This window comes from Triturus cristatus, chromosome 8 (assembly GCF_964204655.1).
Source record: "Triturus cristatus chromosome 8, aTriCri1.1, whole genome shotgun sequence".
Lineage (NCBI taxonomy): Eukaryota > Metazoa > Chordata > Amphibia > Caudata > Salamandridae > Triturus > Triturus cristatus.
Genome location: NC_140591.1, coordinates 72,302,619 through 72,328,925, shown reverse-complemented (window position 1 = coordinate 72,328,925; position 26,307 = coordinate 72,302,619). Strand labels below are relative to the sequence as shown.

Sequence of the window (26,307 nt, the reverse complement as noted above, 5' to 3'; positions counted from 1 at the left end):
GTGAAGTCGTGCTGATAGACTAGCGGAGGGAATGGAAAAAAGAGTGCGCAGAAACCTACATACATTATAAACAGAATAATGCCACAGTAACCGGGCCAATCACCTGAGAGGGTCCAAAAAGCGGGACTAATTGATCCACCAAACAAAAGCAGGCATTTAATAAGGGCACTAACAGAAGCCAACAGAAAACAGGAGTTTTACACCACACATACCAGATACATCAAGCCTCGTCAGAGCAGCGCATGCGTGCTGCGCTAGGCTCTACCTAAAAAGTACACATAATGTAGTCTATTATACCATAAAAAACCCGGAGTATAAATTCAGTTTTTATATTTGTTCCCCTTGATAGGTATTATATTTCCCACCAAACCTGTTTGTGACAAATGAGCAGAATCATGTGACATTTTTTGTAAATTTAGACTATCTCTGGTATAATTTGCATTGCTCTACAATATTGTAAATACCACAATCCTAGAACTCATTTGATTTGAACAAGCCCTAGATCTTCAGCAGAAATGGAGAATAGTAATTCCTAAAAATTATCTTCTGATGCTCGAGTCTCAATCCCTGGTGCAACTGAGTTTTAAAATCAATTTGCAAAAATCTTTCTCAACCTGAAAATTTAATTGGAAAGTCCAAGTACTGTTGATCAAGTTTCCAGAAATCCCTGACATCCCAGATGTTCTTGTCTTGATTTCAAAAGCTTGCCAGACATCGAGACAGATCTAACTCTTCCTTTAAGTGAAAGCGGGAAAGACGTAACAGTAGCCTTTCCAACACCTGCCGTCCTACTGAGAGAGCAGAGTAGAGAAGCCTATATTTGCCAATATCCTGGAAGTAAGTTTGCGGGGCTGCTGAACAGTTACAAATTCAACAAATGCCACCTCCTTGAAAAATGAGTTTGAGTAAAACCAAACCCTTCGCTGCTCAAGATTTCCTATTAATTATTTTCATTTTAGCCCTAATGCTTTGGTTAAACTACAGGTGATTCAGAAAAAAACATTAATTTCAAAGTCGAGAGTGAGCTAACGCTTTGAAAACCTTTCTGGCGAAACTAAGGTTACATTTATCATGCGCCAAGATTGTCTTGTGGCTGGAGGGCCTCTGCAAGAACAGTGTAATCGAAAAAAAGTCTAACAGAGAGCTAGGTCCAAGATGAAAACAAGCACCCACTTCACATTTACTTCCATAATGGCAAAAGACTTTGCATGCAGACAACAAATCATTTTTTATAGATGAAATAAGGAATGTTAGAAAATGAATACTGTATCTTTGATGCAAGTAATTGGAATATTATTTGCGGTGGAAGACTACCCACGTCAAGGAATAATCACTACCCTTGTCAGCATGAGCACTCTACATCACTAAATTACTCTGAGCTCAAACCCTTGTAGCTATGGCACAGAGCAGGCAGACTTAACGTAGGGCAATGTGTAACGTATTTACGCAGTAACAAAACAGTAATAAATTCCAATGCAACGCAATGAAATGCCGAAGCCAAATTAGAAAAATAGACTAATCTGTTATAAACAAAAGGACACCAAACTAACACAAAATCCAATAAGGTGAACTACAAATTTAAGTTTTAAGTGTAATAGCAATGCCAAGAAGCATAAAGTGCCAATGATATTCAATGGTCGATCTAGACCGGGACCTATGCTCAATTTGACGCTGACCACAATGGATATACAGCATCCAGTTTTGTCCTGGACAATGATTTTACCTTCTGATTTTGGTCTTCTAAGTCCCAATCCACCACAGAAGTGCACTTCTGATGCCCCCCTAGACATCCGGGGATTCAGATTCAAACAGGCCCATCATCTATTAGCATCTCTGGCTGGCTTTGTTTTACATATAGAGGAGAGAGGTTCCTGTGGCTGCGACAATCTGTCTCCACAGGATACCCTACATTTTGTCCTTTTATGCAACTATTTTACGCGCCAAAGGAGATTGTTTCTTAAGCCCCTTTTAGAAGATATGAGTTTTAGACAAGCCTGGGTTGCTTTAATGTAGATGCAGCTTTTGCCTAATGATTACACCCTTTTTTGCAGTAATGAACTTCTTGAGAGCAGCACTCGGAACTAAAAAAAAATCAGGATTTGACTAAGGGTCGCGGGGACTTTGCGATAAGGTATTTATTTATTTAATTTATTTATTTTGAAATTTATAAAGCGCAGCGTATGCCCGTGGGCGTCTTGGCGCTATGACTCAGCTAAAGTCTCCTTAATAAGGAAAAAAATGAGACTAATGAGGTACAGAGAAAAGCACTACTGGTCAAAGAGCCAGGTCTTCAGCAGTTTCCTAAATTGGAACAATGTAGGTGTGGATCTAATCACCAATGGAAGAGTATTCCATAGTCTAGCTGCGGTGTTGACGAAACGTCGGTCTCCCCATGTGACAGTCTTGGTCCGTGGCACCACTAGTTGGTATAAATTTTTAGATCTTAATTGACGAGTGGGACAATAGAAAGAGAGATTCTGTTTAAGAAACTCTGGCCCTAGCTGATGGAGGGCTTTGAACGTATGACAGTGTTTTAAATCTAATCCGATTTTTTTTTTTTTTTTTACCATCAACCTGTGGAAAAATGGATTTTTATGATCAGTTATGTCCCCTATCTTGGACCCCAACGGTTTCATGTATAAATCACAAGTACATGTATGTTCCCTCCAGTTCCAGTTATGAAGACGCAAACACATGTGCGTCCACCGTCAACACGTCCTCTTTCAGATCCGCCATGAATGGGCCGGATATTCTATTCCTAAGTATGAAAGGCCACCGGCTTTATATGGTTCATTTATGCCATTTTACAGTCTAGGCGAGTAGGCCCTGATTCTGCCATCAAGCCTTTTCTTGCCTTCTGCCTCTGAAAGCTCCAGTTTGAGCTCGCATCTGTATCCATGAACTTTGTCCTATTCCCTGCGCGGCTAACGGTGCCTGACTCCAGCCTGTTGCCTGCCAAAAACTGTATTTCACCTTCGAGATTATCTGCTCCGCTCCCTACCCAATGCATTCCTGTCTAGTAGTTTAAGTAAACATTCTTCCAGCTATCGAGCAAAGGGCCCGGCTTCTCTGTCTTTATGCAAGTAATTCATAGCCCTGTTACTATGGAAGATTTCTGCCCTCGCATCTAGTGTAGACACTTAGACGCTTGTACACGCACTCACAGTCAGTATAGAATAGATTTTGTTCGAGAGACCTTTCTTTTTGGATAACATAGTTCTTTAAACATAGGATGTTAGATATGATTTGGGATTAGGTTGACATAACCCCAGACTTTTGTCTCCACATGTAGAGCTAAATGTCAAGTCCCTTTCTCCCTCTAGTTGCACGTCTATCACACGTCATGCGACTGCGCACGCATCTCTGCCAAATATTTCTGCTGACATTGCAGGATTCTCCAGGTATCCACCCACACATGACAAATTACCCATTATCATCAAGTGGACGCCCACATGGACGCCCACCTTCACGCCTACTTACACGCCCACATGCTCTTATCTCATTCTCTCTTGCTCTTTTGCTTACGTACAATTGAGAAATGTATATATACTGTATTCTGTGAATAATGTTTTGAGAATATTGAGAATACTTTTGAGTCCCTTTCCAGATCCTTTTTTGGTGATGGTAATATTCTCCCTTTGACTCGAGTTATTGGAATAAAGCCCTTTTAGAACCTGATACCACAGACTCAGCCTCTTGCTTTATGCATGATCCTATTGATATTCTAAAATTCTGAGAGAGTAATATTTTATTTACCACAAACCAATGGTAGTTCCTGATTACTTGCGTAATTGGTTTGAATTTGGGGGTCCCAGATAGCAGTCTTGCTGCAGCATTCTGGACCAGTTGTAACTTGGCTACCACCCGGCATTGAGCATTTGCAAATAAACCGTTACAGTAATCAAGAGATGATAATATCAGTGAGCTCACTACAGTTTTCCTAGCACTTTCTGGAAGAAATGGAATTATTTTTTTAGAAGTTTGAGTTTATAAAATGCTAAGGAAGCTGTTTGGTTTGCGTGATTAACAAAATTTAGTTTCTCATCGAAGATGACGCCTAAATTCCTAGCCTTCTGGACTGGAGTTGGTGTAGCTCCGAGTAATGGGGGCCACCAAATAGATGACCACATGGGAGATAGTTTACCAAAGATGATCACCTCAGTCTTTTCGGAGTTCAGCCTTAAGCAATTACGAGCTATCCACTCCTTTATTGCCAGCATGCCTTCCTGAAACTGGGCCGCTACCCTTTCTCCATCATTGTTGATGGATAACACCAACTGGGTATCATCGGCGTATGTAGTAAGGCTCATCCGGTGGGTCTTAATGACCCTAGCTAAGTCCGACACATAGATGTTAAAAAGTGTCGGACTTGGGGATGAGCCCTGAGGAACCCCACAAGGTAGAGCTAGATCGGCCGATGTAAAAGGCCCTAGTGTTACGGCCTGGGTTCTACTAGACAAAAAGGAGGCAAGCAATGCTCCAGCCTTAGTATGAATGCCCAGTTCTCCGACACGGTCAATCAAGATGGAATGATCGACCGTGTCGAAGGCCGCAGACAAATCCAGCAGAACCAGTACCGCCGTGCCCCCCTGGTCTCTAATGGTTCTAATGTCATCCGCAGCTTTGATTAATGCAGTCTCCGTGCTGTGCATTTTCCAGAAACCGAACTGAGAATCATCCAGCAATACATTTTGTTCAATGTATTCCGAGAGTTGATCGTTCATTAATTTCTCAGCTACCTTGGCAAGAAACGGCAGGCTAGCAATGGGCCTATAGTTTTTCAACAGATCTTTATCCAGACCGGGCTTCTTAAGAAGTGGTTTTAGTAGCGTGTTCTTTAGCCTGTCTGGAAAAATCCCGGATTTAAACATTGCATTACATATTTGCATGATGGTTTCGCTAATCAAATCAATTATTGGAGAAAGAAACTTTGGGGGACAGGGGTCGATGGCCGAGCCTGTTTTGATAGATTTAATAGTGTCAACTATTTGGTCTTCATTTATCTCTTTAAATTGGTCAAGTGAGCATTCAAGGTGTTTGCTTCGAGAACTGGGGACCGGGGACATTGATTGATCAATCACTGAAAACTCGGAGTAAATATCATTTACTTTGGAGAAAAAGAAGTTTGCCAGTGCGTCACAAAGCTCTTGAGAAGGCAGGGGAACCACATCGGGTAGTTTCCCAACCAAAGATTTCACCACCTCATACAATTGCCTGCTTGAATTTTTGGCATTTTCGATTTGTTCCCCATAGAAATTTCTTTTGGCTTCATTGATCATTCTTTTATAAGTGAGCAAAGTGTCTTTGTATAGAATTTTACTTTCATTGTCATAAGACCTTCGCCAAATTCTTTCGTGGTTCCTACAAATTGGTTTTTGCTTTCTTAGCGATTCAGAAAACCAGGGTGCGGACGGCGTTTTCCTGTTTCTGGAAATCGATTTAAGAGGGACCAGTGTTTCCACAGCGTTACTTAGCCAATCTGAGTATTGTTGCACAGCTATATTGGCGTCTGCAGAAATAGTCGGACGGGAATTGATTAAGAATGCCCTTAGAGTCACATCATCAACATCCTTCCAGACTCTAAAAAATTCTTGAGTTAGAGGAGGCTGTTTTGGTGTATGGGTCAGGGTGATTGAGATGTTGCTCAAGATGGCGCAATGATCGGACCAAGTAAGAGGCAATATATCCCTTACTGTTATCTCTTTGGTGTTGGAAAAGATACCGTCTAATGTATGTCCTGCCTCGTGTGTGGGAACGGTTATCAACTGGGTTAGTCCTAAAGTACTAAAATCAGCCATAAGAGATTGAGTTTCAGTATCTTCGGTTTTTTCCAGGTGGAAATTTAAATCCCCCAGGACCATAAAGGTGTCATCCATAGCAAGGGGTTCCATAAGTGACATAAAGGTGGCCAAAAATTCGGAGCGAGGACCCGGTGGTCTGTAGATAAGGGCTCCTTTGAGATTATATGAGGGGGTGAATTTAATTGTAAAATATAGGGCTTCGCATGTTTTAGAAAGAATGGGAGAGTTTCTGACCGGAAAGCTATTCCGGACAATAATTGCCAAGCCCCCACCTTTTTTCCCTTGTCTGTCTTGGCGATATATGGTAAAGCCCTGCAGGCAGCACTGCCACCACTAGATCGGGGTCGGACGCCTCGTCCATCCATGTCTCTGTGACAAAGAGTAGGTCTATTTTTTTGTCCTGAATAAGGTCGGCAATCTCCTGCCTATGCCTTCCTAAAGAGCGCGCATTAATAAGTGAGAAAGTGATGTTCTTAGTCTTGGAATTGTGGACTTGTAATGGAAAGGCTTTGGAGTTGGCAGATGGTATAAGGGACTTACATCTAAGGCAGCAGGAGCTGATCGTTCCGGCAGTAGCGCCAGGGTCAAACTGTGAGCACGCCATCCCGCTGGAAGGTCTCCGCTGTAATAGATCTGCCGATGAATATCTAATCCATTCTTGTAATGCTGGACCAGGGGGTATGGCGCTCGGCGCTGGTCGGGCGCAGACGGGCACGCCTTTGGAGCGCCTTTGGCGCGCCGCCGGCGCGCCCGCTGCGCCCGCCCGCTGTGCGGACGGGATGACTTCCTCATGTTAACCAGTGTAGAAGAGGGCGGGAATCAGCCAGCTACTGGCGTGCCACCCTTAGTTCTCCCAATATGGCGGCTGCTCACCTCTACTCCCAGCGTCAGCACGTAGTCTGCTGCGCTGGAGCAGTGTAGTGAAGCGACTATGATACAGGTCAGCTCCCGAAGTTAAAAGCAGGCAAAATGTACGATAAATGAACATAAACAAAAAATCCAAATGCACACAATTTAAAACGTTGCTGAGCCCCCGGCTTCCACCTCAGGGGTAAGACTAGTTTTGGAGTCCCACATTTTCTAATGAATTTTTCACTATTTTTGCTGTGTTTTTTTTATATATATAGTATGCAAAAAAGAAGCAGAGAACTCTGGGTAGTTCTCAAGTTTAGGTGGAAAGCAGCTCCTATATAGAGCACTCTCAACACCAGCGGCACTCTAGATCTGCTCACCTCAAGTGTCTGCTTTTCTATCAAAGTCTTTAAGCATAGGATTAGCACAGTGCCATCCACGCCGAGATAGAAATGGACAAAGTCTTTTGCCATTTCTACGGCAAAGTCTTTAAGCATAGGACTAGCACAGTGCTGTCCTTGACAAGCTGTAAAATGACAAAAGCCATTTACCACCCCAGGCACAGTATTACACCCTTTTTTGCTGTAATGAACTTCTTGAGAGCAGCACTCAGAACTATTCTGGATTTGACCAAGTGTCGCTGGGACTTTGCACACATTTTCGAATGAATTTTTCACTATTTTTGCTGTGGTTTTTAAATATATTTATAATATATATCAACTCTTTTATGGTTGTGATCACTTCCGAATAAAGATTATTATTATTAGATAACAAAGGCACAGGTGCTGCATTACCTCTGGGACCCTAATGTTTTGTGGTCCATAAGAGCATGAATTATGAAGATCCTAATGTTGCTGAAACCCTTGTTTGTGGTAGGTTCATCTTCATTGATTACTTTCTCAAAATCCGGAACATAGTGCACATCCAATTATGTTGGCCTGTATGCAGTCTGAAGCAAGGTCACTGGCATCTTCTTCCTGTTTGGACTCAAATTTGGGAAGGCAGAGATGTTGTCACCCTTAATGACGAAAAAGTAGGTTCAGCAAATATTGTCATTGGTGGTGGTGTCGTTTACAGAGTCGCCATCAATAGTGTCGTCCAGGATATCCGTGTCAATGTTGTAATGTCCATATTAACGTCAGTGACTGGAACTTCAAAGTCTGCATGGTACAATTATTGCTCCAACAGATCACAATTTTACATTATTAAATGCCACAAAACCCTATTGCATAAGCACTCTGAGCTATGGTGGCCTCTAGGAGGAGTATGAGAGTTGTCACTTTCATGTCATTGGCTTGAGTTTGAGTTGCTTCATATGTGGTGGATGTGCTACTAGACGAGCACTGTTGTTAAGGCCTATGGCCTTTGAAACACTGTTTACTGATTTTTAAATGTACTAGGGATTCCCAGCCTGACGACCGGGAATAATTCAAGCATGTGAATATATAAAAAATGTAAATGTTGGAGAACAGGAGTTAAAGGTGGGTAACTAATTCATTTTCCTGTGGAACAGCCAGCCTTGCTACAGTGAATATAGCTTTTGTGGCTTTTTCACTGGAAGGATGTGTTTAACATTACATTTGTACATATCCTGCTTTTACATACTATGCACTCTGCCTTGTGGACAAGAAGACCTACATAAGGGTGACATATAAATAAGGTTATTTTGACAGGTCGAATTTGCAGGTAAAAAGTGCAACATTTGGACTCCAAGGGGTAGGCCTCCTGTCATTTTTTCAAAGTAATTATAGAGGGTTGCACAATGGGTGCTGTAGTCCACTAGTGAAATTTGACTTGCAAGCCCTGGGTACTCTTTGACCATATTCTGGGGACCTATAGGTAAGTTAAATAAGCCAATTAGGTGTATACTAATTTCATTATGTTGGAAGGTGGCACACAGGCATTTTACCACTGTGTAGCAGGGGTAAGGTGCTATTGCCAGAAAGAATACAAGGTCCAGCATAAGGAGAAAAATCAAAGCTGACCTGCACAAAGGGCAAAATGTTCACACATCTGTTTTTTATGTATTTATTTTATACATGCAAACCATTAATCCCGTCCATTCAGGGCATCATTTCTACAATCAGTGCAACAGAGACACCGACCAGTACATTATAAAGAAGCATATACAATCTTCAATATTAATCATTCTAATCACATAGCCTCTAGCTTCACCTCATGGAGGCAGCATACATCTTTAATATTTTGAGTTATTAATATAGCTTTTATGTCCATGCTGTGCTTTCAGTTATTCACATGAAGATATTATATTCTTAAAGGTCTTCATTCATTTTCAAATCCTCAGCCATCTAGTCCACCTGGAACAGTAATCCTTTTAGAATATACAATGCTAACTACAGATGTGTATAATCACATTTAGCAGTTTGTCATAAACAGTGAAATCAAATGTAAACTTCCTCTTGTCTTTAATGGAAGTTTTATTTATATATCATCTGTTACTAAATACTGGGTATCTCTTGGGTTTGAAGAGACCAGCAATATTGCCAAAACTCCTCGGTATTATAATGACCTTCTAGTAAATCTGTTATCCCATCTTTGTTTTTAGGGCTACGACTCGTGTCTTATGGCCACCCGCCTCTAGACCATCAGGCTGGCTAGAGCAGTAAATGTCCTGGCGTGTTTTGGAATTACTTTAACATAACCCAAAAGTGCCATAGGAGGAGTGGGGCTAAGCGGTATTGAAGTTATTATCTATAATGTTTCAGATCTTTGGGTGCACTAATTCGCTAGCCGCCCCTACTCCCCTGACAAATTAATTAAGTCTGCCTCCTTAGGGCGCCCACAGTGGCAGCAGGTTGGGGCCACTTTTAAACCCATTGCATTCAGTCCCGCTGGAATTTAGTACTGCTTATGAACATATTTGTAATATAAATTAGTCTGTTTTTGATGGTAAGTGATCCTCTTTGGAGCAGCATTAATACCAATTTTGTTTTCAGAGTGTACTATTCAAATCAGTCTTTCATTTATTCTTTGCTCCTGCTTCACACCGGCCACCACCATCATGCTCTTGAGTTTTTATCTTTCGCTGAGTTTCACATTTAATCAATTGGGTCATCACATTAAACACGAGGCTCCACAGGAAATTCTGTGCAATAGGCCTTCAATGAATGCTTCAGTCCAACGGATATAAAGATACCTAATGGGGATGTGCCCCCTTCACTTTCATTGTTGTAACGTGATGAATGACCCCTGAACGTACATATCTCCTATCTTGGTTACTCCCAGAAGTTTGAGTTGTTGAGATTTAGGCTCCGTTGTTGCTGATAGTAGTGGATTAATACACATTAGTAAATTGGAAGATTGAGAGCTTCATTGAAGGCAATGGAGTAGCTCCAGGCTTATAATGGCTGCCTTCTGCTCCAACATTCCAATGTTTGTCTTCAAGTTTCTTCCTTTTTAATTTAGAACATTCTACCCTTATTGGGTGGAATGTTCTAATAGCCTTATATCCCTTCTGCCTTGGACTATACCGTTTGTTAAAGGCCTTCTACATCGTTATAGCCCTTGCTTGCTGTTTGGGCCTATAACCCGTGTTCAGGGCCTTTAACAACTGGTATAGCCCTTTGCAGCAGGCTATAAGGCTATAAGGGTAGCTCCAGCATATTACATTTCTACAGCCCCACTTTAAGTGCTAGTTTGTGGCATGCATATATTGTACTTATTACAGTGTGAAACTGTGCCCTGTTTCTTGGCATTTTGCTCATGCAGGGGTTAGTGGGATCGGAGCGAATACATCTTCTATTTTAACATGGAGCTTTATATTCTACATAATACCAGGAAAAGACCTGTTTCGCTTGGACGACCTAATAACACCTCTCAAAGTCCAGAAGAGCAAAGCCTCCTCAAGTGCATGGAAGTGTTAAGTGATTCCAATTTAATCCAGACTGTTTGTTCACCGATATGAATTTTAATAGAATCGTGGGTGAATTCTTAAACACTGCATTCAGAATTGGTGTGTTAGCGTACAAAAATAAATAAAATCACGGTAGAAACGCCATCTTTCTTATCTATGTGCGGTGGGCCACACATAGGGGTAACGTTTCCTACTTGGTGGCATTTTTTTGCAGTTTCGTTTCTGCTTGGCCATACTTCTCTCTAATCACGGTCTCTGCCTCTGTGTATTTTAACGCACAAGTACCCCACAGGCTCTTCACACCACGTCAATGGATAATCTATTATCTGCTCCACCTTTGATGGTGTTAAAGGGATTAACAATGATTTGAAGATCTGTCCAAAATGGCGGACAAACTTCAAGAATTTCGTAGTTCTTGGGGAGATATTGGTTGGGTCCTTTATACATAATGCATCAGCGCATAATCGCATTAAATAGCCCTTATCCGATATCCACTGCACCATATGTGCATGTTGCTCCTTAAGGATTCTAATCAAGTGTTCAGTTGCAAGGGTAAAAATTAGCGGGACCCAAATACATAGAACGAGGATCTCAGATCACACCCCATTGCAGCTTATCCGAACCACAAGTAGGGATGAGCAACCCCAGGATAGGCGAATAGCAACATGGGGACTTACCAATAAGCAGGTGGTAAAGGCAATTGATAAGGCCACCAAACTCTACTTTCAAGTAAATGAGGGCACCATGAAAATTATGAGCACAGTATGGAAGGCCTATATGGCGACAATTCGAAGTGTGCTCATAGCGGTGAAGGTGGAGAAAAGAGGGAACAACGTAAGCATCTGTTGACGCTAGAACGAGAATTAGTGGTGTTAGCGAAGGAACGTAGCGCCCGCACTATGACACCCCTTAAATGTAAAATAGAGCTCAAGCTTAAAGAGTACTGAGAGGTGGCACGTTGTGAGATAAACATCCTTCCTCGCTAAACAGAAGCGCATTTACGAAGTGGGTGACAAAGCGGGTAAACTGCTGGCTTGGATAGGTAGCAGGGAAAGGGAGGGCATGCATATTTGGGAACTGAGACTGGAGACCGGCGAGACTGTACAAGGTAGTGGACAGATAGCAGAGGCATTTGCAGCACATATGGCTACATTTTAAGAACCAAAAGCGAAGGCCTCGGTAGAAGAGGTCTAACGATATGAACGAGACTGCCCTGTGAAAACCGTGAGACCAGACGAGAGGGTGGCAATGGAGGTGGAATTAACAGAACCTCGAGATTACGCTAGCATTCATGCAAATGCAATGTACAGAAGAGTAGCCAAACCGTTGCTCTCGATGTACCAGGGCGCCTTCCGCACTAGGACATTACCAGCAGATATGCGAACAACGACTATTGTACTCATCCTCAAGGTGGGTTAACCCAAAGATAAATGCGAATTTTACAGACCAATCTCACTGTTTAATATGGATATGAAAATCCTTTCAAAAGTGCTTGCAAATAGATTGTGCACAGCTGTGGCAGATCTGGTCCACGCGGACAGGATTTGATCTATGTGGTACCAATCAACTAGAAGAAATTTGAGAAGCCTCCACAACAACATACCGGAGATGGGTGTTGAGTGTGAACCATGGGCCATTTGATTTGGTGGACTGGCCTTTTCTGTTTACAATCCTTGAAAGAATGGGTGGGTTTTTGGCCCGTTCTATTAAGTGGATCAAGTTATTATACAAAAAGTCGCAAGCTAGGTTAAAAATCAATGGCTGCTTCTCCGGAGGGTTTCCCATCAGTAGAGGGGCAAGGCAGGGCTGTCCTCTCTCGCCAATGCCTTTCGCATTGGCGGTGAAACCCCCGGCAGAGCTTATGAGGATAGATGCCCAAATCTGTGGTTTAATGGGAGGCTTGGGCTAGAAAGAAAGAGTATCGCTATATGCGGATGGTATACTACTATACCTGACTAAGACCGAACACACGTTGGCCAGCATCAGAAAAATATTTTAAATGTTTGGTGAATTTTCAGCATTCGTGATCAACTGGGGGACATCCCTCTTGTTCCCGATGGTGGGTTGGTAACAGCGTGAAGAGTTACCACTGGCCCTATGAGTAGAACCTCACAAGTTTAAGTACTTGGGCATCTGGGTCTCCAGGGTTCTGCATCATATTACGAGGAATGACTCACCCCTCTAATCCAGGGAGTGGAGAGGGATGTAAAATATTTGTGCACGCTGCCACTGTCCCTACTGCGCACTACCTTACTTGCTCTACATTCTGCAAAATAACCCAGGTAAACTACAGAAAATGTTCTTTGCTCTGGTAGATGCTCTGGTGTGGACACTCCTCTGGGAGGGAGGTCAACCATGAATAGAAAATTCAGTCCTTGCAATGCTCTAAATTTGAAGTGGGCATAGCTCTCCCAAATATTAAGAAATATTGTGAGGTGGTGCAGGTCAGTATAGTGAACGACTGGACATATGCAGGCTGGGAGGACCCAGCATTTCAGATGCACATATGGGGCATGGGCGACCAGAGCTATTTGCATGCGCTGTATGGGGGCAGATTGAGTAACCAGGTGAGCCTGGTGACCGACACGGTCCTGGCGGTGTGGATAAGTCTACTACGAGAGATACACTAAGACCAGGCTCATGCCCTGCACGCCGCTGTGAGAAGGGACTAGGCTAAAACATGTGACAGCACTGAAAGCCTTCCAATGCTGGGATAATATAGGCATCACCATGCTTGCAGAATTATTGGAAGCCAACGGAGGGGTCCCCTTTGACTACCTACAAGGGGAATATAAAATGCCAACCACCCAATGTCTGAAATACCGACAGTTGAAACATGCACTCAGCAGGAGCATAGATAGTAAAGAAGAAACCCAGGAGGACTCCCTGCTGGAAAGGAGACTGCTGGTTGAGCAAGTCTGCAAAAAATTGATTTACTGGACATATGACACATTAATACAAAACACTCAGGGGACCCCAACACATATCAAAGACGACTGGGAACAGAACATAGGGGAAACTGAGGATGAGGACTGCCTGGAGGCATTAAGTTTCCAGACAGAAGTGACCGTTCAAGCCAGCTACCTGCTGATCCAATAAAAAATCCTCCCTAGGACGTGTTACACCAGAACATTGATGCACAACATTGGGAGGGCAGGAGATGCTCTATGCCTAAGAGTGTGGTATGAAGGGCACATTTTTCCACACATGGTGGCTCTGTCCACAGATCTGCAGCTTCTGGGAACAAATAGTAGAATCCCTTGAGGACGCAGTTGCGGCTAGCTGTGTTTTAACACCCTGGGTGGCCCTACTGGAGATATGGGAGTCTTCAGACCTCACAAGATACCAGAAGATTCTAGTTAACATCGGGTATATGGTGGCAAAGCGACATATTGCCCAAAAATGGGGCTGTGAGATGCCTCCGCTACTGAGAGACTGGGAAACTGGGATGGAGCCCTGTAAAATTGTAGAAAGGGAGATATACAAGGGCAGAAGATGTCAGAAAAAATGTGAGACGATTTGGGGGGGGGCCTGGCACTTTGCGGGCTCGGGGGAGGCAGTGAGGGAAGAGGGGGTATCCGCTAGGCATTGTGGAGACTGGAGGGAGCTACATTTGGTGCAGTGATGCGTGGGACACGTGATGGAGAGGGCCACGGGGGCGAGAGAGTGCATATCCAAGCGAGTAGGGGCAAGGGATCTGCTGCTGTCATTGGTGATTACACCTTGGAAAAACGATGGTTGTAATGTGGGTGGGGGTAGGAGGAAGAAGGGAGAGAGATGTTTAATGTCCAGAAAGGTGCTGTGTAGTTATGTTTTCAAAAAATAAATAAATTAGCCGGGACAGAGGCTGCCCTGTAGTGTATTTTTCTTTATCTTAACTGTTTGAGAGCGAGCCCAGTGCTGACTCTCATTCGGACAGTTGGCTCATTCGAGAGTAATTGGATCCAGCCAACCAGGCTTTCTCCTAATCCCATCAGATTTAACACCTGGAACATGTAACCACAGACTAAAGAATCAAAGGTCTTTTGGGCGTCTAGAAACCATGCAGTCAAATGTATTTCAGGATCAATATGCTGGAAAAGAGCAAATAAAGTGCAAAGATTATCTGTTGTGGACCTACCTGGGATAAAACCAGACCGCTCAGGCTGCAATAGTTGGCTCATATGAGGCAGCAAGCTGTTGGCTATTATCTTAGCTATGATCTTAGTATCAATATCAGTGAACAAGATCAGCCTATTGTTATATTCCTGAGTTAGGCCCATACATCGAGTCAGCCTATTTCTTACATTTCCCTAGAAAATAAAATTTCAGCTGTGAACTTTTGCACACATTTGCATGCACGACAATGTTCAATTATTTCTCTGAAACTATTTTGTTTACACATCCAGCTTTGCACAACATTATCACAATGCCTTGAACATCATGTACTAGGTCTCTCTATGCACTAGGTACAAAAATTGTCCTATCCTCTTCCACAAGGCAACAGCGCTATCCACATATCCATATCATCGCTAATTTAACGCGCACCTCATGAAGGCTGATTTTTATTATTAAATAATAGGCATCCCTATATGTTGATAGAGGAGATACTTCCGCTGAATGACGGTCCCTGCATGCTGAGAATCCACCACGCACCATTCTGGCATTCCGTGAGGGGTGTCCAACTGGAGACCAAGGCGGTGTCCTTCACTCTATCCAATCACTGTTCACTCTTTCGGTGCTTGTATCACTTTTATCTGTTTCTGTCTACTAACCATTGCAGCACATGTATTTATTACAAGAATAACGTTGGTTCAATAAATATATTGAAAATGTCCCAGTGTGTATTCTGTATACTTCTCTGAGAATAAATGAGCACGAGTGACTGAGCAAAAGGTTCTGTACTGTTTCCGCAATTCCTGAAGAATCCGGGTTGTCATGTTTACTGTTTGCCAGAAACCATTTGTTCCCGTGTAAGGTTAGGGGGCTTGTAGTGGCACTGTGATCTAGCTGGTCTTTAGGCCAACATATCCTGCAGGGGTGTCCGGAATCAGTCTACGCACCAAGCCCCTAGTTTATGTTGTCCAACCAATGTGCAGATCCTATGGATTAGTAGGAACTACACAACACTGTAAGACACAGTCAGCAGGAATCTTTCTTGGCTTAAGGATCATTGTTATGAGTGCTTATCTCATTGTCTGAGGGAGGGAACATCATTCCTGTGCCTCTTCAAAGTCCGAAAGTAGGTGTCGGGCCAGTATACCCAAATATTCTTATAGAATTTGACCATGTAGCTTTCAGCGCCTGGCTCCTTCTCCTTCAGTAACTTTTTCATTGCATGTTTTTTTTCCATTGAGTGTAATAGGTTAGCTGATTGGCTCACTCACGTGGGCCTCCAACCTAGCCAAAGTGGCATCTGTTAAAAATTCCACTGTTGATTCTCAGAGTTGTTTCAATATTATACAGGTTTTAGTAGAAATTTCAAAAATTCTGCATTATATGCTTGGTGGTTGTATGTTTGGTACCAGCCCTCTCTTTTATCACAATTATTTTTCCTATTGCCCATTTCAAATTAAAAAGTCTTTCTAGCCTGCGGCTAGGTGTTTCTCCCTCTCTATCCTGCGAGCCTCCCTGTACTCCCTAATCTAGTGCCCGGTGTATCTTTTTCTTCACTTTAATATTCTGGGCACAGACTGATACTTTGTTTAATTTAAAATATTCTTCTATATTACATCGGAGGCTTTCAGCAGTAACTCCACACTCCCTCTGGAGCGGAAACGCACAGTGACTTTTTTTCAGTGTTCTGGTTTGTTATAGTATAAGTAAAATCGCTGAAGACTGGTCAGAAAGGGTGCTTGGTAGTACCGTGCACCCACTGGTCATTTTACTTACATCGCTGGTGTCCTGCCAGGAGTCCATGCATGAATGTTCATTGTGACCTGATGAGTAAAAAAGTGTAGTCCTGAACATTTAGGATGTAAAGGCCTCCATACATCAGTCATTATGACTTCTTTATTTCTTGTATGCTGTGTGCTGCTGATGTGAGCAACCTTGATGACTTTGTTTCTCCGTCTTTTTCAGTGTCTTATATAACCTTATAGCCCACTGTAGCGGGCTATACCGGCTATTAGAACATTGGAATGTTGGGAACTCCGTTGAAAATAATGGAGTAGCTCCGGGCTTATAATGGCTGGTATAAGCCTGGAGCTCCAACATTCCAATGTTTCTTTGTTCCCGCTCCCTTGTTAAAGGCCCAAACCGAACGATTGAGTGGGCCTTTAATAGCCGGTATAGCCCGCTATAGCGGGCCATAAAGATATATTAAAGCCCGCTCCAGCGTTCGGCGAGGGCCTTTAACAAGGGAGCGGGACTTTAATAGCCGGTAAAGCCCGGCTATGAGAGGCCTTTGTGAAAACAACATTCGAATGTTGCTTTGCGGTCCTTTACCGGCCTGTAGAAGCACAGAGCACTCCATTGTCTTCTATGGACTGCTCCACATTCCAATGTTCTAATAAGGTGTTAAAATCCCAACCACATATTTGTGCGAGTGCACAGTGCATCCCACTTCAAGATTGTGTCCTCAGAAAAGGCTGCATTATCAGTATTCAGGCTATAGGAATTGATTTTAATTATTTGTTGACCATCATCATGCCCGGAAGTATAACATATCCTCCCTCAGGATCAGCCACAGAGTTGATTTATTGAAACTGAACTATTTGTTTAGTAAGAATCGCGACCCCCATCGGAATGGGACGTATATGAAGTGAAGTATCTGTCCGTTCCCCAGTTTTGCCCAATTTCTACCCCTGCTCTTAATTTTAAGTGTGTTTCCTGTAGGTAAGCCATGTTTGTCTGGCGTTGGTTGTGATATGTTTATATTTTCCTAGCGTTATGTTGGACTCTTTATATTCCACGTCATAAGCGTTGGCTTAATTGGTTGTTCGTTCATCCGTGCAGAATGTAACATTCATCCTGGCCAACTTTAAGAAATGGCCAACCATAACACATATTCTCGGCTTTCTGTCTTGCATTTACATTTTGTGAAAATGTGATGTATGGTATTGCTTCAGTGTCTGGATTTAAGTCATGAATGAATCCCAGAACTCCAAACTCCCATCTCCACCCACACTACATCTCCCAATTTACAGTTCTATGATCCACCCCCTACATTATCACACTCCTTTACTACGTCTGTCAATCTCAATAAAAAGAAAAAACCAACAAAGGAAAAAAGGTTGCGATTCATGTCACAGGGTCTCCAGAGGGCCGCCATGTTGTGACTCACGTCACAGCCCCAGTGGCCAGCCAGGCTTGGGCGCAGCCTAATGTCCACCCAAAACATACGTGTTCCTTCTTGTAAATGCCACCTCTGACAGTCAAATATACAGAAGCTATATTAAGACAAGTCTCTCACTTGTCTCTTAGTACTTAATACAAAGTTATTCCATTTAGTGTCAGTTATCTAGAAGAAGCAGTTCCATTTCAAGAGTTCTTGCGCTGTTGTCATGACTGCATTAATCCTTGCATTGTGCTTCTGCGATCGCGCTAAGGTTTCCATATCTGCTATTGTTCGGTGTCATCCAGCTGTTGCACATTGGCTTTGTTTGCAGACTCCATAGCATTTGACTTCGTATGAAGCATCTTTTTTTATGAATTTCATTGCAGTCTTGGGATCTCTAACTGTGAATGTTGTAGTTTAGCTCTGTGCCTTATCTTCAACTTGGCTGGGTCAAGCATTGAGTATTCTGAACTGAGCTGTTGGATTTTCTTCTTAAGTTTTCATGATTCCTGGGCAGAGACTGTGCTCCTCCCTGGTGTAGTTTCTTTCTCTTGTTCGTCTTAATGCCACATCATGATCTCTAGAGTCGAGAATGTGCACCACTTTAGACCTTAGATGGGCTTCCAGTGAGTGTTGTGGTCTCGGATCATGGTGGGCTCTATCTACATTGAAGACCACCAGGAAGTGCTGTATTATGAGTTCAGCCACTAATAGTTCAACAAATTGTTCCATTAGTCCGATGTTTTCTGTTTCTGGAATGTCCATGATATGTGCATTATTGCTGTGCAATTTGGCTTCTAATGCATCATTATTGGCACAACTAGCAATGATCGCTATCTCCAGCCATCAGATGTCAGATTCATAGTTAGACACACCATCTTCAACATCCGATATGTGTTCGAGCTCTATTCATACATTCTTGAAAATCTTATTTTTTATTTTACAGAGTTTTATATAGCGCGAACTTGACCCGAATCGGGTATCAGAACACTTTACATAGCACCAGTTGCATTACATGAGGACACAATAATTTATTTGTTAGGCACGGGGAGATTAAGTGATTTGCCCAGAATCGCAGGATGTTCAGCGTCATTGCCGAGACTCAAACCCAGTTCCCCAGATTCGAGGTTGACCGCCCTAGCCGTTAGGCCAACTCCCCTCCCCAAAGAGGGAGTTCTATTTTTCCAATTTATAGATTTTAAGCTTTTACTCTTCTCCAAAAGCAGGACTTTAACATCCATGTTGTCTTCATCACTGCCACCCACACGTTTCTGCTGCTCTGTGAGGCAGTTATGCAGACTTCTTTTAAATAAATGAGTTTTCCCTGCCTTTGAACTGTTTTCCCATGGTGCCTCCAATATTATTCCTATGTATGTTTACTTCATTATATGTTTTCTGAGTAATACATGAGTAAATTATTGAATCGGCCCCAACCCTCGGGTTAGTAACGAAGGTTACTTCATCCTTGCATATTTTGCTAATTGCCTTATCTGTGATGCACCAGGTCCTTGTACAACAAGGTGGGCTCCAGCTATTATTGCAGTGCTATAGTTGCACAGTCTGTCACAAAACCTTTCAGTGCAATGAGTGAGATGTCTGTCATCTCCCTGGATGCAGCCTTTGATCCTCAGTTTAGCAGCCACTATCCTCATCACCTGCAGGGCATCCCCCGGAGGTCCTCAGATCTAGCTGTGGTTCTGCAGCAGCCGCCGCCTTGCATTGCGCCATCTCGGGCACCCAGTCCATTTCCCGCTGTAGGCCCACACCATCAGTTCGCACAGTATGCTGTGAGCTCCCAAGCCTTCAGATGGTTCACAGTCCCTCTCCCCCGTACTGTAGCTTTCAGCTCAGTCATGGCCCCATCTTATTACCAATGGACCTTGTGGCTCGCTGCACGCTGTCTTGTAGGACCACACCACTGGATTTGTTCAGTTCTTTGGGCTCTAAGTAAGCATCTGGGGCCACCCCATGCGTGCGCATATCAATATTTCGTCTGTTCTGACTGGACTAGGCAGCATTATTTTTTAAGGATTATGCTGCTAAGTCAAGAAACCACTCTAAAGAGTAGCCATCTTCACTGACGGCTCTTTGGCCCCTCTCCACATCTTTGCAGCAGTAACCCTACCACAACTCCACACATCTGTCACAGTCATCTTTGATTTTGGGTAGCATCAACTTCAAATTCACCTGGGCTATTTATTTCAAGCACGCAATCGTAGTCCCTAGATGTATTCGACTTCTTGATTCCACATTACATAATACTTATGACATCAAATGCATAAGATAGATGTAGGAGAGTAGGGTCTGCTTTCTATGTTCACCCCCACTTTTTGCTTTTGCTTTACTGGTTTTCGACTTAGATGTGGCTGTGCGCCTGCTGATCAGACCCACAGCCCTGCTGTTCTCTCTCTAAATTAATACTATGTACTTTAGGTGCATAACCCATTTGGATAGGATCACCTTATTGGCCCCTGTACAGTGTACCCTAGGTACCCAGGGCATAGGTGTACCCTAGGCCTACCAGGGGCTGCAGCATGTATTATGCCACCCCTGGCCTGGCCTTCCATTTTGACACAACTGGCTGATCACTCAGCTGGGGCGAGGTCGTGTAATCACCCCTTGCTTAGGTGTAGTATTCCTATACCTAACTTACATATAGACACATGTGTACCTATCAGTCACTCCTATGGCAGGCCTTAACAATCCTGGAGGCATAGTGCTTGGTAACATGTGAGATGGTGCTCTAGCATGAGCTGAGCCTGTCTGCAGCTTCCGGAACCAAGTCCTTATAGCTGTTCTATGATATAGCCTACCATATACTCTTAAAGTGCCTTATAATCTTAGACGGTTATGGTAACTATGGTTTGGCTTTATCGAAACATGTCGTGTAAGGTGTCTAACACTGTGGAATAATACCCCCATACCATTTCTGGATATGAGGATATTATTCCCCCCCTTCTAGAGGGAAAGACATGTTAAAATCATACTTCAACTGTTAGCCTCTGACCAAAGCCTCAGCATCACAAAATGGATGCTGCTGCCACGACACAAGTCTGACCCCCTGCAGCTGGGAGTGATCCCAGCCAGGGAGGCCTGGACAATAGGTTTCCTGCTTGGGGAGGTGCTAGCACCTCCCCAGACAGCCTTTAGTGTATTGGGGCAGGGTGGGCTGAAAGGAATGAGACATGCCTGGGGCACACAAGGTGTTCCTTGCATAGTCCAGTTCAAACCGGAGCTGGGGCACTCCAGCCCCAGCTCTGGCGCGAAACTGGACAAAGGGAAGTGGGTGTAACCACCCCCTCCCAGGTCCCACCCATAAGGCGTGACCTAGCAGGTATCCCAGCCCCCCAGATTAGTATAAGAGAGGGAGTTGGGCCTCAAGACTTTAGATTATCCTGAACCTGCAATCTTGAACAGAAACTCTGGACCTTCGACATTCGACGAAAGAAGAAGACTGAAGAATCTCCCTTGTGGCCAAGGAGTGGCTACCCTGTGCAAACAGGCACCATCAAGAGACTACCCTTTGCTTTGCGACCGTTCTACGAGGAACCGACTGCAGAGCCCGACCAGAGCCTTGACTCCCAGACTTCTCCGACCCTGATCCACATCTGCAGCAGAGCTGAGGTCCGTGGAGGCGACGAGCGACGTGGGACCGGCTACCTGGGAAAAGTGGCTAGTATCTTCAAGCGCAGCTTCTGAGGCACCCTCGAAGTTGTGCACCGGGGATTGAGACGCCCCACCCTCAAGCACCATCTGCACCGAAGACCAGCCCCCCACAGTCACCGAGTCCTGCGTGGGGCCCTTCAGCATTTTTCTGCTTGCCGCGTCTGTCCGGTTGCTTGCCCGCTGGCTAGTGGCCTTTGTGACGACGCACCCTGAAATCTTCTGCGCTGGTTTGGCTCCTCCAGACTGGCTCCCGCTTCTCTGCAAAGAAGAAGCACCCCAGACCTTCCTGGTCTGCACCAGAAGCAAGTCCTCCGTTCTTCGTGGGTTCCACTTGCCAAGGCTTGGTGAGTCCTAGTCCAACTTCGACGCCGCGGACAGCAAGAGCCTTCGTGGGACAGCTCGCCTCCTGGTCCTGGTCGTCCTCGACGCTTCCTGGTCCTCCTGGCTGCAGCGACAAGCTTCACCTTCACCTGCAAATCTTCACAACATCGTCTGGTTCCTTCCTGGTTCCACGTGGTCACTGGCTAGTGACCTTGACTCTGTCCCCTCTGCTTGCAGGTCTCCTCTCTTCTTGATCCCAGCCTTGGGATCCACCGGACACTCTTCACTGACTGCCTGTCAGCATCTTTCTTCAGGCATCCATAGGAGTCGACGACGAAACCCGACGCAACTTCAACCCTATGCACCCGCAGCCTGTGGGCTAGGTAACTTGGGTACTCCGGTGCTCATCAGGATAGTGACTATCCTAGTGTCTAAGTTTCAAGTCTCAACTTCCTAGCTACTCCGGAAGTGTCCTAAATCTATCTATTTCTAAACTGTACTATTGCTAGTGACTTTTACGCATTACGCGTGAGTGTTTCCACTCTGCATACGAATCCCGTGGGCCTCCCACTTCCTAACTGTTGCTAGTGTAGTGTAGCCCCAGCGATTCCCTAGGCCTAGGCCTATTCTATTTCCGTGACATTGGTCCTTATACCACTTACTTAGTATATGGTTTGCGTGGCCCCTAGGGCCTAACTGTATTACTTACCTGTGTGACTTACTGTATGCATAAATAAGACTGTGTTGTACTTACCTCTAATCTCATAAAGAGTGCTGAGGGTTTGCTTAGAATAAATACACTTTATTTTATATATATACCTGTTGTGGTGTCCTTTCATTTGGTATTCAAGGGATTACATATGGTATCACAGCTGGCTTCACATGCCATTCAGAGTTTAGCCTAAGACTGCTCTTGTCCATGCTACCACTAGGATAGCTGGTCTATAAGGTTGACTTTACAACCAATCACCATAAGGGTATTTGGACTGATATAAGGTGTACACTTTAACTAGTGACATCATACATCAGGCCAACTTCTCACAATAGAAGAGGCAGAAATTTTCTATGTTCAACTTCTAAACCTGAGAAGGTGCCATACTCTTCAAGCGCATTCAAAACATGACCCAAAGAGTCTTCTGGGTCGAACCGAAGGTGGATCATGTAATCAGCACAACAGAATTTTAAAATCCTGATCACCAAAGTCAATGCTAATATCAAGAACCGTCCCATCCCCCTCAGTGAAGCTGGGAAAGATTCTAGGGCAAATATATGGGCAAACTGAAGGCCTCCACAAAGGAAAGCAGTATACGCTTTCTATGTTAGAAGACTAGTGGAAGCAACTTCCAGATGGCATGTGGGGAACAAAATAGGAGATGATGGGTTTTAATGGTCAAATTAAGCAGACCAAAAAAGAGCGCTATCATTTCTATGTGGTACTGTTTGGAGTTGTTTTTTTCTGTTTGCCAATGTTTCCATTTCATGCAAATTTGTTTATTGCTAGTTCATAGGTTAATGCATGGGACAAAATAATTTATTGCACTTGACTTTAGGTGTTGGTTGATATGCCTGCCTATGATGTTTCAGCTGGGAGTAAGTAGGGCATTGAAGGTTGGAGCACTGTGTGTAGCATCATTGTTAATAAGCACGTATTTAATCGGATTTGAAGATAACCAAAGTATATATGTATGTCAGTTAATGGGAAAGCGGCCTTCCCTGGTGCACTTCTTGTTAATTTCCTATTTTTTCCCCCTCGGATTAAAAATGTATTCTTAAAAACTGTTGCTGTTATGGATCTAGATTAATTTGTGAATTTTCTTTAATACTGAAAGCAGAATTTTGTGAGATTCCATCATGAAAAAGATTACCTATTTGGCAATTGATGAATCCGTCACAACATCCCCCACATTTGTTTGCAAAGATTTCATCTTTCTTGATCTTTCAAATAGTTATCTATGCTGTTAGTAGTTCTTGATCACATCTTTCTTTTTCTTTATTTAAAAAAGATGCATAGCCGAATCAGTAATGGTTACCTCCCATGCAATACACAAATCCTGAAGTTCGTTTCAGGCGAGGAGTGGAGGGAGGCTCTTGCGTTGCCCCGTGAGGTTGCAATTCGCTCCTGGCTCAAACTGATTCAACTCAAACTATTACACAGGACCTATTACACAAGCTCCGTATTGGTTAAAATGCGTCTTCTGGTAGTTCCGTTATGTCCCTGTGGTTGTGGCCACGTAGACACATATTTGCACAAATGGTGGGACTGTCCGATTCTTCAGGGCTATTGGGGAGAAGTCATCGCTGCTATGTCTCCAACTTGCTGTAAAGAGGTGGAGGCCACCCCGAAGCTGTGCCTCTTGAATATTTGGGACACCACTGATCTGTCTTGGCCAGAGCGGCTGTGGGTCACTGTGGGATGCATGGTTGCAAAACGCAACATCACCAGAGCCTGGAGGGGAGGGGTTGCTCTGAAATGTGCTGATTGGGAGTCCAATATGGATTGGTGCATGCAGGCTGAGAGAGTGGTGTACAAAAGTAGAGGTTGCCTGGGTAAATGGATGAAAATCTGGACCCCTGGAACAAGAGCAGGGGCTGGCTGTGTGCTCCTTTTACTGATACCTCTCCGTTTGCTGTCGATAATGAAACCTTGTAACTGTACATCACAAGATTATCTATAAATGGGTACCCTTCTATCAAGCTCAACTCGACTATGCTTTTGGGAATGTTCATGATTATTTGGGTTGACCACTTTCCATTTATTGTATATTGTGCATTTTAAATGATGGTTTATTTTGTATTTGGTTGATTTATGTGATGTCATTTGATTTGTTTTTTCAATAAATAGATTTAAAAAAAAAAAAAGAAATCCTGAAGTTTGGCATAACAGACCCAAGCCCCTTGTTACATCTTCAAAAGATTTAGCATATTACCTCAGAAGCAGCATAAACTCTGCATAACAGCCATATCCCGAATTGAGACCAAAGAAAGTTTGAAAGTGATGTAAATCATTCATGTTTGCATGTTTTCTGTCTTTTGAGGTTTTCAACGAACGCTGCAGGATTCATTACAAGCCACCCAAGAGCCCATGAGAGAAGGAAAATCTTGGACCTGAAAAGAGGGTGCTGCTGTGTTGGTGTAGCAGAGGGGTTCTCATATGGACGGCTACCTGTGGGGCCCTTCCAGAGCCAGGATGCACTACATGTGTTTTCACTCTGTTTTTTATCTTTGGCTGATGATGCCGGGATCTTAGGTTCAGCATTGCATCGATAGAGCCAATTTGGATTAATCAACTGCTCTTTTGTACAAAATCTGTGAACAAGAAGGGATTGTTTTATAGCAAAATAAACATAATTTTCAGATGACAAGTCAAGAAATGAAACCCTTTTTCCCCAGGTTCTTCTGTTGCTGAATGAAAAGGGGCTCGAGGACGAATGCATTGATCGGGTCTTCACACCCTTAAAAAAGTTACAAATGTTCAATGTTGGAAAAGACGTTTTCTGTGCGTCCTGATCATATTCACATCCGACTAATGAATTGGAATTCTCTTTATTCACTGCTGAGATCCCAGCAGGATAGCCCACACTTCTGAAAGCTGAAAGAGACTGCTTTATTAACAAAGCCTAAGGTCCAGAGACACTTAGCGAGACTTCAGATGTTGGCCATTGATGAGTTCCGTATGCACACATCTCGATTTTCCCCAAAATTTCCATCTCTTCCAAAGTCGGTCTCATAACACCCACTTTAAATATATTGTTTTTCAGGTAATTATCCAAGACATCGCAGTTCTTTTATTGGCTAATAATATACCCATATTTATTAATTTACCAATTTATTTAACCAGTGCCCTGTTTTTAGAGGCACATGACTCCTGGAGGAGTTTTTACTGACTTAATTTGTTTGTTAGGTCTCGTCTGAGACAGCGCTTTAGCGCTGCTCTGGCGAGACTTATAGTAAGCGAGTTTTGGAAGTGCAAACGAGTGCTTTCAGGCCTCCAAATACAGTGCATGTGTGCCGGGCGCGCGCACCATTTGGAGGCCTGAAAGCACTCGTTTTCTTTCACTTTCGCCTGTCACACAGCCGCGCTTTGAAGTGTGATTGCGATCACTTACATTTCGCGAGCGCTTTGATGTTTTCAGTGAGCCGCGCGGCCATTGAGGACATCAAAGCGCCCGTGAACACCATTTGCCACCCCCACCTCTTCAGCCAACTTACTCGCCATGTCTGCTCTGGATTCTTGTGCCTCTTTTTGAAACTCAGGAGCAGTAACATTGTCGTGGTGTCACTAGGGCTTCAAGTGGATGCTTTTTCAATATTATATACAAGCCACAGTTACTGCTAATTTATCTTATGCAACTAACAACGATTGACAAAGCCAATAGTCCTAACTTGTTGTAGGTATCATGTTACTTGTTGTATCATTATGCCTGGATGCAATGACAAAAGAGACAGCAAAATACAAGTCGTATAGACCCCGCGCAACACCGCCCCCCACCCATATTTTTTTATCCCACTTAAAGCCCTGGGTAGGATACTCAACA

At 43.6% G+C, this 26,307-nt stretch overlaps 1 protein-coding gene across 3 annotated transcripts in view; it reads left to right on the top strand.

Moving 5' to 3' along the window:
* Positions 1 to 25,134, top strand: part of MIX23 (mitochondrial matrix import factor 23) — a 75,244-nt gene extending 50,110 nt beyond the window's left edge. For all 3 annotated transcript variants that reach the window (XM_085621019.1, XM_085621021.1, XM_085621020.1), the window contains exon 5: positions 24,808 to 25,134. In XM_085621019.1, coding sequence (XP_085477145.1) covers positions 24,808 to 24,858 — 51 coding nt within the window. In that variant the 3' untranslated portion in view covers positions 24,859 to 25,134. The remainder of the gene's footprint in view (positions 1 to 24,807) is intronic.
* Positions 25,135 to 26,307: the final 1,173 nt, after the last annotated feature.